The 12,522-nt window shown below is 41.9% G+C and overlaps 1 protein-coding gene across 5 annotated transcripts in view; it reads left to right on the top strand.

The window, feature by feature from the left end:
* LOC137351783 (zinc finger and BTB domain-containing protein 7A-like) overlaps positions 1–12,522 on the top strand; it is a 166,704-nt gene that overhangs the window by 131,704 nt on the left and 22,478 nt on the right. For all 5 annotated transcript variants that reach the window (XM_068016611.1, XM_068016607.1, XM_068016609.1 and 2 more), the window contains exon 2: positions 11,107–12,261. In XM_068016611.1, the coding sequence (XP_067872712.1) occupies positions 11,117–12,261 (1,145 nt within the window). In that variant the 5' untranslated portion in view covers positions 11,107–11,116. The remainder of the gene's footprint in view (positions 1–11,106; positions 12,262–12,522) is intronic.

Below are 12,522 nucleotides of genomic sequence, written 5' to 3'. Positions count from 1 at the left end.
ATTCAGAGAGGTGAGTTCAAATCCCACCATGGCATCTGAGGAAATTTAAATTCAATTAATTAAATAAAAATAATGGAATAAAAAGCTAGTATTAGTAATGGTGACCATGAACCTACTGTTTTGTCTTAAAACCCATCTAGTTTGTTAATGTTCTTTAGGGTTGGCTGTATATACTCCAGACCCACAGCAATGTGCTTGACTCTTAGTTGCCTATGAAATGGCTTAGCAAACCACTCAGCTGTTTTCAAGAAGGCATCACTGCCTTCTCGAGGGCAGTTAGGAGTGGACAATAAATGGTAGTGATACCCATATCTTGTGAATTAATAACTTTTTAAAAATCCATGTAGCATACATAATTTAATGATCACTCCGTACCACGGTAGATTAGCACTATCCATAACGCAATCTCTCTTACCCCTGGAACTTGGGTTTAATTTAGCCCAGAAACTTAGGATGAAAGCTCCCATTCTCTGGCAGCATTCAAAGCTTTAGTGAAATGACTTGCTCGACTTCTTACTCCTAGTTAGCACAGTCCCACAGTACCTCAAATCAGTATTGAACAAAAGTGGCAATTTTTCATTTGCTGCACCCTTATCAGCCATCCAGTGATCACAGGATGGCTGATGGGGATAGAGAAAAATTCACATGAGTAGAGAAAGGAGCTGCTCTTCTGAGATTAAGGTTAAGCAATGTTGAAGGAAAAATAACAACTTTCATTTAAATAGTGTTATGAACGCTGGACTTTGTAGTATGGTGATGTTTTAAAAACTCTGATCTTTAATGCAATGTAAAATGGACATTCAGAGGAAACATGTGACCTCATACAAATTCTGCCCAGAGACCAGCCTTGGTTACGATGAGAACAAGGAACCCAGATCAAAGACCCTTTTGAAAGCAGGGTGCAAGGTTCTAACACCTAAAGGACAATGGGTTTCACTCTCCCAGACTCTGATTGTAAACTGGGAGCTAGGGGCTCTAAAATACAGATTTGAGTTGCAATTTTTAATACCTGGAACCAGAGGAAGGCCCAGGTGGTTTTGCTATGGTCAGACTTATGGACTCTGAGAATTGTCAAAGGCAAAAGATTGACTGTTGATCTGGATAAATCCGAGAGGCTTTCCTAGTTCTGGGGGCTGAAAGGAAAAAATGAAGACCAGTAGTCAGCTGTGCAGCCTAAAGAGAGAGGGAGAGAGAGAAAACAGCTACTCTTAGATCACCAATACAGTGAAAGGCTGCTAAGATTTGAACCTGGTTTGAAGGCTCGAGGTTTGCAGAGGAGAAAGGAGTAATAGGGCCACCAGAGATTTCCTTAATTAATGGAAGTCCAGTCGAATGTGCTCTGAAGAAGTGAGCAAAGAGGATGTTGGCTTTGAGAAGGACACTGGGAGATCCAATCCATTGCAGCTGGGAGAAGTTTGGGACTTAACTGTAAAGACTTTTTGCTGAGAACACTAACGTATAATGTGGTATGGGGTTTTCAAGTGTGTTAAGTTAATGGGAAATACATTTCTCTGTAATTTAGTGTATTGGCTACCAACTAAGTACAGTTTAGTTAATGTTGATTTTTTTTTTAGTTTAGTTGTAACAGTAAATGTCCTAAAATGTGAAAGCTTGCCGTGTAATTCTTTAATTGGTCACAGGGAAGTTCATATTAGATTAGATTAGAGATACAGCACTGAAACAGGCCCTTCGGCCCACCGAGTCTGTGCCGAACATCAACCACCCATTTATACTAATCCTACACTAATCCCATATTCCTACCAAACATCCCCACCTGTCCCTATATTTCCCTACCACCTACCTATACTAGTGACAATTTATAATGGCCAATTTACCTATCAACCTGCAAGTCTTTTGGCTTGTGGGAGGAAACCGGAGCACCCGGAGAAAACCCACGCAGACACAGGGAGAACTTGCAAACTCCACACAGGCAGTACCCGGAATCGAACCCGGGTCCCTGGAGCTGTGAGGCTGCGGTGCTAACCACTGCGCCACTGTGCCGCCCTGTTCTAAAATGAGTGGTCTCCACTGAGGTTGTAACAATAGTGCCTTTAATGTAGTAAAATTTTCCGAGCGTTATCAAACAAAAGAATTGACACCAAGGCAAAGAAGTTGATATTAAATAGGTGACCAAATGTGATCAAAGAAATAAGTTTCAAGCAACATCTTAAAGAAGAGAGGTGCAGAGGTGAATAGGTTTGGGGAGGGAATTTCAGAATTTAAGGCCTAGATGGCTGAAGGCATGGCCGCCAATGGAGGGGAAAAGTACATCACAACTTAATTCTGCACTGCACTAGATGTGAAGAACTTGATGCTTGACCAACAGAGAATGAATGAGTTAGCTTACATTTATATTGAAACTTCCTAGTCCTCAAAACATCCTAAAGTGCTTCACAGCTAATGAATTTTTTGAAGTGCTCAACATCTTTCTGAACAGATGTCTGGAGCCTAGGTTTAATATTTCATCTGAAAGATGTGTGTCAAAAAAAAAGAAGCTCTGTACTGAAAGTAGAAATAAACCTGTTTGCAACTATTGGGATTCCAAGAATTCCTCAGTTGAAGTGATGTGTGATCTTGTTGGTTTATTTATTTATTTTTTATTTATTTAGAGATACAGCACTGAAACAGGCCCTTTGGCCCACCGAGTCTGTGCCGACCAACAACCACCCATTTATACTAATCCTACCACCTACCTACACTAGGGGCAATTTACAATGGCCAATTTACCGATCACCTGCAAGTCTTTGGATGTGGGAGGAAACCGGAGCACCCGGCGAAAACCCACGCCGTCACAGGGAGAACTTGCAAACTCCACACAGGCAGTACCCAGAATCGAACCCGGGTCCCTGGAGTTGTGAGTCTGCGGTGCTAACCACTGCGCCACTGTGTCGCCCTAACTTTGTCTAACTCTGAATCCTTACTTCTGAAATGCAGGGTTTAATGCCATGATATTGTGGGAGGGGCTGTGCAGTGTGAAGTCTACGTCGTAGTTTACAGCTGTTATGCAATTGAACTTTGGCAAAAGTACAAATTATTTAGATTACCTCATGCGTCATAGACTGCATCTCACCACCTGCTATTAGAACAAAACCGGCTGTGTGGCTCTTCACTCCTCTTGTCCTTGAAATGATTGCGAGGGAGCTTCCGTTCTGATTGGTTATTTTGCAAGGTGACACTGCACCTTTAAGGCTTGCTTAGATTCAGTGCTGCAGCTAATAAATAGCCTGCAGTTCCAACTGTGGACAATTATAATCTCAGCAGCTCAGCAAGCAGCATCTGACAGTCATATTCTCAAATTATTAAGATTAGTTTAACTTGAGGAGTGATGGATGACTTGGCTAGAATTAGAAATACTGTTTGGTATTATCAACTTATATAAGACCCTGTTTTAACCCGCTAACGAGTGTGGAGTGGGGGTTTAAAATGGCAACCATGTGCCACTCACTGTTTTTTCACTGACCTCACACTATTTTAACAGGTGCCTTTTCCTCAGCGTGTTAGGCTCTCGGCCCAAGCAGGCCAGGGCCTTGTTGAGATGCTTAAATCGCAGTGTGATGACTGCATTCAGTTCCTGACCCTATTTTTAAAATTTGTACCGAGTGTTTGGTGTCTAGTGCTGGCCTAGCCATGAACACCAGGCGCTGAGGATCAGCAGAGCTCTGCTACGATCAGTGATTTTGATTTTGTTTTTAAAGGTTACGTTCTGGTCATGAGTAGGAGCGATCACTTGCTGCGCCTCTGCCCTCCCTCCGTGACTGCCAGGACCTGTTACCATTGGTACCCAAAGGTAGCCTACTGTCACGCTTGCTCTGCTCCTGCCCACCGGCCTCCACATCATTTCTGCTGGGTTCGAGAGGGAGTCAGGCCAGGGCTATGAGGCCTGGGAGTTAAAATGGCTGAAGCGTGTGAGTTGGGGTAAGCCTGCCCCAGTCTGACCTCTCACCCTGGCTTAAAATCATGGCAATAGAGTTATACTGCTCAGGCCTTTAGCTTGAGCACAGGAAAGAGTCTCAAATAACTATGATGCGTTATGTTTGCCCTTTAATTAGAGAAGTTATATTTTTCCTTCCCTCTGTTTTGTACTTCAGTTCAAAGAGCATAATGCTAAAATTGTCTTTCATTCCTGGGTAAATAAGATGTAAAGATTATCCTGGTTTCCCATTCCCAGTTGCTGCTTAGTGACTCTTGTGGAAAGATGTGTGGACTGTGGATAAGGAAAGCTCTTCCTTAGACTATGGTTCCTCACTCCCTCCCCTAGCCCACAATTAAATAGGTTGCCAAAACTCACAGTTTGGGCTAATATACAAAGAATGGGTCATTGACCTGAAACATTAACTTTTTATTTCTCTCCCCACAGATGCTGCCTGACCTGATGAGCATTTCCAGCATTTTCTGTTTTCATTTCAGATTTTTAGCATCTGCAGCATTTTGCTTTTGCCGATTTATCCTGCCCTGCACCGAGTCCCACTTGCTCATCGTTCCCATTTTTGCTGGTTTACAATAACTCCCTGTGCCATGGAATATCAAGTTTAAACTCCTTATCCTTATCCTCGGGTTTGTCCACAGCCTTGCCCCATCGTATCACGACAGCCTCCTCCAGCTTTATAGACCCCACATCCTTTAACCATCTACTCTGGCCTTTTGGCCTTCCCCCTCCTGTCACCCAACTGTTGGTGGTGGAGCCTCAAGCTACCTCGGGAACACTTCTCTGCAGAACTTCCTCCCTAAATCCCTTGATCTCTCTGCTTCTCTCTCATCTTTTAGAAAAACCGTCTCAAAAACCCTTTTCAGCCAAATCACTGGAAACCTCTACTCCCACGGCTGGGTGAACACTTGTAAAAGAATGAAAGAGTTTCTTTCATTGAAGTTCTTTGAAGTGTAGTTACTGTTGGGATGTAGGAAACTCGGCAGTTAATTTGCACACAACAAGCTCCCACTAGCAGCAATGTGATATTGAGTAGATAATCTGTTTTAGTGATGTTGATTGAGGGTTAAATATTCAGCAGGGCATGGGAGAACTTCCCTGCTCTTTGAATAGTGCCATGGCATCTTTTATATCTGCTTGAGAGGGCAGACGGTGTCTCAGTTTAATATTTCATCCAAAAGATGGCACCTCCAACAGTGCCACATTCCCACAGTGGAAGTCAGTTTAAATTATATGATCAAATCCCTGGAGAGGGACTTGAACCTGTAACCTTGTGACTTAGAGGCAAGTTTGCTACCACTGAGCCACATCTGATATATAAAGTATTTTTCAAATGTTAAGGATGCTATATAAATACATTAGTTGTAATCATTAGGTGCAACATTGAATCCATGCACCTCTTCAAACTTTCCCTTCATGGAACAATTAAAGAAACATGTAAATTGCAATAATGCTAATATCTAGAATTTATGTAAATGTAAAAGAAAACATTGCCGAGCCCTTAATAAAGCTTAACACCAAATTGAAAAGGAAAATAATAGGGAAAGACTGAAGGCACAGTCAAAGACTTTTTTAGGTGATTTCTTTTGGAAGTTATAAAGTGTATGAAAGCAACATAATTTTGAGAGAAAATTCCGGAGGACAGGATTGTGGAGTCTGAAAGATCAACCTCCAACTGGATTGGGAAACCAGCAATAAGATCATCATCAGAGGGGCAGAGAGTGCAATTAGTGATGTCTGGCTGGCAAATAGTCTTAATACTGCCCCAAAGATGAGTGAGAAATATAACAGCCCATCACTAGATTTAAGATTTATTTATTCCAGCATCCATCACAAAATGCAGGAGTAAGACTACCAAAATTGGGTTTTCTGCTGTCATATATTTGCCACATGTTTCATTCAAAGAAGACCCTACAAGGCAGGCTTCATTCTCATGTTAAAATCCCTGCACTGCCTTGCCCATCCCTATTTCTGTCCTTCCATCAGCTCCAGAACCCTCCGAGATCTCCATGTTTCCCCCAATTCTGGCCTCTTGTGCATCCCTGACTTCAGTTACCCCACCATTAGCAGCCCTGCCTTCAGCCACTAAGCTCTGGAATGTCCTTTCTAAACCTCTCTGCCTCTCACCTCTCTCTCTTTAAGATGCTGCTTAAAACTACCACTTTGACCAAGCTTTTGATCACCCGTCCTGATGCAACTCGGTGCCAGTTTGTCTCTGATTACGCTCCTGTGGAAAAACCTTGAGTTGTTTTGTATGTTAAAGCTGCCATACAAATGCAGTTTGTTATTGATTTGTAATCTAACTATCTCAGATATGGCCTCATCTGTTTCATTTAGTTATTGTAACTAATGCTTTTTAAAAAAAATACTGTGAGGTGTAGTGCAAGTGCCTGGCAGCTGCATCAGCAGAGTTCTGGACTCTTGAAAGAGTCTGCAATTTGAATCCCAGTCATTGACTAAGATTCACACTTGAGACCTTGAGGGGATAAAGTTAGAAGAGCCTTAGCAGTGGCAGAGTCTGCTGTCAAATAGTTCCAACATTTCAGATTGTGAAATAGCTATTAATGGCAAGAAACATGGATATGAATGACTAAAGTCAGGAATTCACTGGAACAAAATGCCCTCTTGGTTGCATTGAGAATGCTGCAATGCTCTGTTGAAGAATCATAAAATAATTTGGCCTGTTGTGGCTGTGCTGGCTCTCTACAAGAGTAACTCGGCTAGTCCCATCACCCTTTCCCTGTAGCCTTGCAGTTTTTTTTCCTCTTTTAGATAATTATCCCATTCCATTTTGAAAACCATGATTGACAGCTTCCACCACACTATCAGGCAGTGCACTCCAGATCCTAACCACAACGCTGCATTTAAAAAAAAAAGCTTTTCTCAATGTCACCTTCAGTTCTTTTGCCATTCACCTTAAATCGGTGTCCTCTGGTTCTCGAGGCTTCTGCCAATAAGAACAGTTTCTGTCTTTCTGCTGTATCCAGACCCTGCATGATTTTGAGCACTTGTATCAAATCTCTTAACCTCCTCTTCCTTAAGGAGAACAGCTCCAGCTTCTTCAATCTGTCCACACACCTGAAGTCCCTCATCCCTGGAACCATTCTCGGAAATCTTTTTCTGCACCCTCTCTAATGTTTTCACATCCTTCCTAAAGTGTGGTATGAGTTGGCAACTGCAAGAAAGAGTCAGAGCCATTATGTATAATGACTGTATCATCCAGGGAAGAAGATGGTTACACTTGATTAAGTTGCTTGTTAAAAGGATCTCAGCAGGTCTGGCAGCATCTGTGGAAAGAGAAGCAGAGTTAACGTTTCGGGTCAGTGACCCTTCTTCGGTCACTGACCCGAAACGTTAACTCTGCTTCTCTTTCCACAGATGTTGCCAGACCTGCTGAGTGCTTCCAGCATTTCTTGTTTTTATTTCAGATTTCCAGCATCCGCAGTATTTTGCTTTTATGTTAAGAGGATCTGTTTTGTTTTGAAGAAAGTTGCTTGAATAAAGAAGCCTTTTTTACTCTATTTAGGTAGCTTACTTTAGCCAGATGGAACATTGTAGGAACAGAAAGAGCCATTCAACCAATCCAGCATGTTCTGTCATTGAAGCTGTTGTTTCCGGGTCCAAGCCGGACATTTTTTTACCATCTTCTCACACGAGAACATCAGCTACATTTCCTTAATGCCAATGACCATATCTCATATGTAGTAAGCCTGCATATCATCTGCTTCTGTAACTCTCCCTGGCCACCCTCCCCCCCCTCTGTAAACTTGATCCCATCCAAAACTTTGCTGCTCGTATCCTAACTCGCATCAAGTCCAATTCACCCAGCAACACCTCGTTTCTAGAAATTTTCATCCCTGTTTTCAAATCCCTTCGTGGCCTCACCACCCAACCCCCAACCTCTGTAATCTCATCCACCCTTACAACCCTCTAAGATTCCTGCACTACCCTGATTATCATCGCTCTCCCATTATCTCGGCTCTAATCTCTGGAACACCCTCCCAAAAACTCTCTCTTTACCTCTTTTTTTTTTCTCCTCTAAAGGCACTCTTTAAAACCTATCTCATTGACCAAACTCTTCTGATCACCTAATATCACCTTATGTGGCTCAGTGTCAGATTTTGTTTGATAATGCTCCAGTGAAGTACCATAAATCATTTTATGTCGTAAAAGATGCTATATAAATGTAAGTTGTTGTATAGCGTTTGAATGGAAGAGCTGCTGTTAGAAAATGTTTGACACCAGTAGGAAAATGGCAGGTTGTCTATTGGGGGTGTATAGCTTTGAAAGGGCTGCTGACAAGGGGAAAAAAACCAGCCGGTCCATCATTGTGCAGCTTATCCATTAGAGTACGAAGGACAAATTGAGAGCTGTTTTTGTTTTTTAAAAAAAAAAGCGCCAGCCTCCCCAATCTCTCATAATCCTAACTTTGGGTGATTTAAAAAAAGTGGGTGGAGGGGTGGATCTTTAACCAATTTCAGGAGAACAAAACTTGGGAAATATCTGCCACCTCCTGGAAACAATTCAGCAAACTTCAGGAAATTTGCCCATGAGCGTTCTCTTAGACATTCTTAACATTTCACCTCCAGTATTTTCCAACATCGTTAGGAGCATAGGGCTGTCCAGGAATGGAAAAGATTGCTCATACGTGAAGGTTAGTGATTTGATCATCAGCACAATGATGATGAGAAGTAATGTCTGGCATTATCTAAATAATAAAAATATTGTTGAAAGTCTGCACCTCATGTCCATAAACCTTGCTTCCTGTTGGAACTAATTTTTGGTCGTGTTTGGAGGACACAAACAAACTGGTGAAATGGTCATTCAAGTGTGAAGTGATCATTCTTTCTACAAAACCTAAGAAAGACAGTATAAGCTAAATGATACACCCCCATTAAAATTGTAAGAACAGAGACCTGGGAGTGTATGTACACAAACATTTTGAAGATGGCAGGACAAATTGAAAAGGCCTTTTTTAAGAAAGGGAATCTTAGCTTTATTAATAGAAGCATAGTGTACAAAAGTAAGGAAGTTCTGCTAAACCTTTAGAAAATACTGGTTAGACTTCAGCTGGAGTATTGTATTCAATTCTGGGCACTGCACTTCAGGAAGGATGTTGAGGCCTTGGGGAGGGTGCAGAAGAGATTTATTCAAATGGTACCAGGATGAGGAACGTCAGTTATGTGGAGAGAATGGAAAAGCTGGGATTATTCTTCTTAAGAGCGGAGAAATTGAGAAGATTTGATAGAGGTATTTTGATAGAGTAAATAAGGAAAAATTGGTTCCAGTGGCAGAATGGTTAGTAATCAGAGGACACAGATTTTAGGTGATTGGCAAAAGAAGCAGAGGCGACATGAGGAAACATTATTTTATACAGGGAGTTATATGGTCTGGAAGGGTGGTGGAAGCAAATTCAATAGTAACATTCAAAAGGGAATTGGATAAGTACTCGAAGGAAAAGCCTTTGCAGGACAGTGGGGCTAGTGAGACTAGTTGGCTATCTCTACTAAAGAGCTGGCAAAGCCCCAATGAGCCAAATGGCCTCCTTCTGCGTTTTATCATTCTATGATTCTGTAATTTTGCCTGTCAACAGTTATCATTGTAAATGGTTATGTAAACATTTTCCATTCGATGTTGCATGACTCTAACCATTAGGTGGTTCTGTGGAGCAAGTTTTTGCAGTCTCTCTCCCAGCTCTGGAAGTATCTTGCATTAAAAAGAAACTCATTTTCATCAAATCACCATAGGTAGTGCCGCAAGTAATTTACTAGCTTGGTGCAACCTGTTCAAGAAACGGAATTTCCAAAAATTTCATAATAATTACTTGGTACAAGAATATTGTCCCTTTTGGGACCAGAGGCAACTTATTGAGATAGTTAAAGTGCCACATGTTATATGTTAAGTAGCAATACTTCAACTGTTGTTCCAGTTTAAGGTCATACAGTAAAAGGTGTAGAGCAGAATTCAAGTTAATCAACAGCCTGTAGAAGAATTGACTGACTGCAACACAGGTTCTTCTGTAGCAGAAAGATACTTTTTGTCAACACAGAACTTACAACGATCACAGTCTAACTCTATGTAGCTGCAGTTTATTATTAATTGAAAGGCACTTTTGAGGTGTGTTGAGAAGGGAACAAATGAGTTGTTTCCATTCCCTGCAGGAAGGCACCAGAACAAATGAGTTAGGTCAAAGATAGTTTTAAGTTTTGAATTTGTCAAATGACCTGCTTCCTTAAGGTGTGTTCATTTGTTTTGGGGGATGTGTTACCTTGGTGCTGATAGCTTCTCCGTTAAAGGGAATTATTCTGAAACTAGTCACTTCCCAGTATCGAGTAAGGGGGCAGTTGAGACCTGTGAAGGTCATTTCAAGCATACTGGTTTGAAAGGACTTAAAGGAGTATCGTCCATGTGAAATGCATTTTTAGTCCAAACTTTCTAAACTGAGCTCCTCCTAACTCTCTCAATCTTCTGAAGATAGTTTCTGTTCAATGGTGAGAAATTTCTTCAGACACTTTCACGTAAATATCACACAGCGTAAACTATTCAAACACCAAGTTATTGAAAAGGGTCTCAATCTGCTGCTCTATCTGCTATCATTTCTATGAGCTTGGGCTCCTCTGGACCCCTAGTGTGCAGTGCTGCAACCTATTACGGGACTGCACATTACAGGGTTCAGCCTTGGCTCAGTTGGTAGCAATCCAGTCTCTTGAGTCAGAAGGTTGTGGGTTTGTTATCAAGGCTAATACACCAGTGCAGTTCTGATAGAATGTAGCACTGTCAGAGATGCTGTTTTTTGCATGAAGGGTTAAACCAAGGCCTGCCCCCTCAGATAGACATGCAAGATCCGTGGCACTATTCGAAGAAGATCAGGGGATTTCAGTGGGGCAAATATTTATCCCTTAATCAACATCATTAAAGAAGACAGATTATCTGGTCATTATTGCGGGAGCTTGCCGTGCCCAAATTGGCTACTGTTTTTCCTACTTTACAACAGTGACTATCACTTCAGAAGTACTTCATTGGCGTTGAGCACTTTGGGACTTCCTGAAGTTGCGAAAGCCGTTATATATATATATGCAACTTCTTTAATTTTATTAGCCATTTTGTCAGTTGGTGTTTTTGACATTGAATGTGACCCCAATTATGCCGCTAAATCTTTTTCTATTTTGTTTCCCTTCCAGACTCTTGTCCATGAAAATGGCCAATGGAGTAGATGGCCCTATAGGTATCCCATTCCCAGATCACAGCAGTGAAATTCTCAGTAGTCTTAATGAGCAGAGGAACTATGGTTATCTCTGTGATGTTATCATCATAGTGGATGGTCAGGAATTTCGGACCCATCGATCTGTCCTTGCAGCCTGCAGTCAATACTTCAAAAAGCTCTTCACATTGGGGGCCATCGTGGACCAACAGAATGTTTACGAAATAGACTTTGTCACTGCAGAAGCTCTCTCGGCACTGTTGGAGTTTGCGTACACGGCAACCCTGACTATAAGCACTTCGAATGTAAATGAGATTTTAAATGCGGCAAGACTGCTGGAGATCCAATGCGTGAGCAATGTCTGCCATGATCTCCTTGTATCAAATGCCCTGGCCAGCAAGGAGATGGCAGATTATGTAGATCAAATTGATCAGAGAAACCTCCTTAGAGCAAAAGAATACCTAGAGTACTTCCAAAGCAGTCCGGCCAATGGCCACATCGACAGCCAATGGCCAGGTCTTGAACTGAAAGACCTTCCAAGAGCGCACTTTAAAAATGGAGTCAGTGAAGAGCTGGCACAGAAAGCACGAGGGGTCTATCCAGAAATGGCGCCAAATGACCAGACAACCCAAACCTTAGACAAATCCATTCTGTGGATCAAGAGGGAGGATGTCACTGGCCCTTCATTTTCTCCCTCACAGAATGGAGACTATCCTGACTTCCATCTTCACGAGGAAGAAGGGCTTCTGGAACACCAAGAGCTGGCTATGCATCCAAACTTTACCCCAACTGAAGAGGTGAAACAAGAGCTAAACAAGGAAGACGAAGAACCCATTTCCTCCAGAGCGTTCCTCGAGCAGATTATAAACTCAGTCGACGAGACGTACAACAAGAACTTAGTGAAAGAAGAGAATGATCTTGATTCATACTTGAATTTTTTCAACCCTTCCCTCGAGGCTGAAGGCTACTCTTCCTGGTCCAAAAAGAGTGAGAAGAAAGTGAGAGCAAAGGCATTCCAGAAGTGTCCAATCTGTGAGAAGGTGATTCAGGGAGCAGGAAAACTGCCACGTCACATCAGGACTCACACGGGAGAAAAACCATACGAGTGTAACATCTGCAGTGTCCGCTTCACAAGGTAGATCGTTATATTATTTTAAATATTGAGTATATTAACTCTGTGTTGCCTTCTTTCTCCATTTGTTTTTTATTTTAATTTTTTAATTTTTTAGAGATACAGCACTGAAACAGGCCTTTCGGCCCACCGAGTCTGTGCCGATCATCAACCACCCATTTATACTAATCTTACATTAATCCCATATTCCTACCACATCCCCACCTTTCCTCAATTCCCCTACCACCTATACTGGGGGCAATTTATAATGGCCAATTTACCTAT

The sequence above is a fragment of the Heterodontus francisci genome, chromosome 36, assembly GCF_036365525.1.
Source record: "Heterodontus francisci isolate sHetFra1 chromosome 36, sHetFra1.hap1, whole genome shotgun sequence".
In the NCBI taxonomy this organism is placed as follows: Eukaryota; Metazoa; Chordata; class Chondrichthyes; order Heterodontiformes; family Heterodontidae; genus Heterodontus; species Heterodontus francisci.
This window is presented reverse-complemented; position numbering and strand designations above follow the sequence as displayed.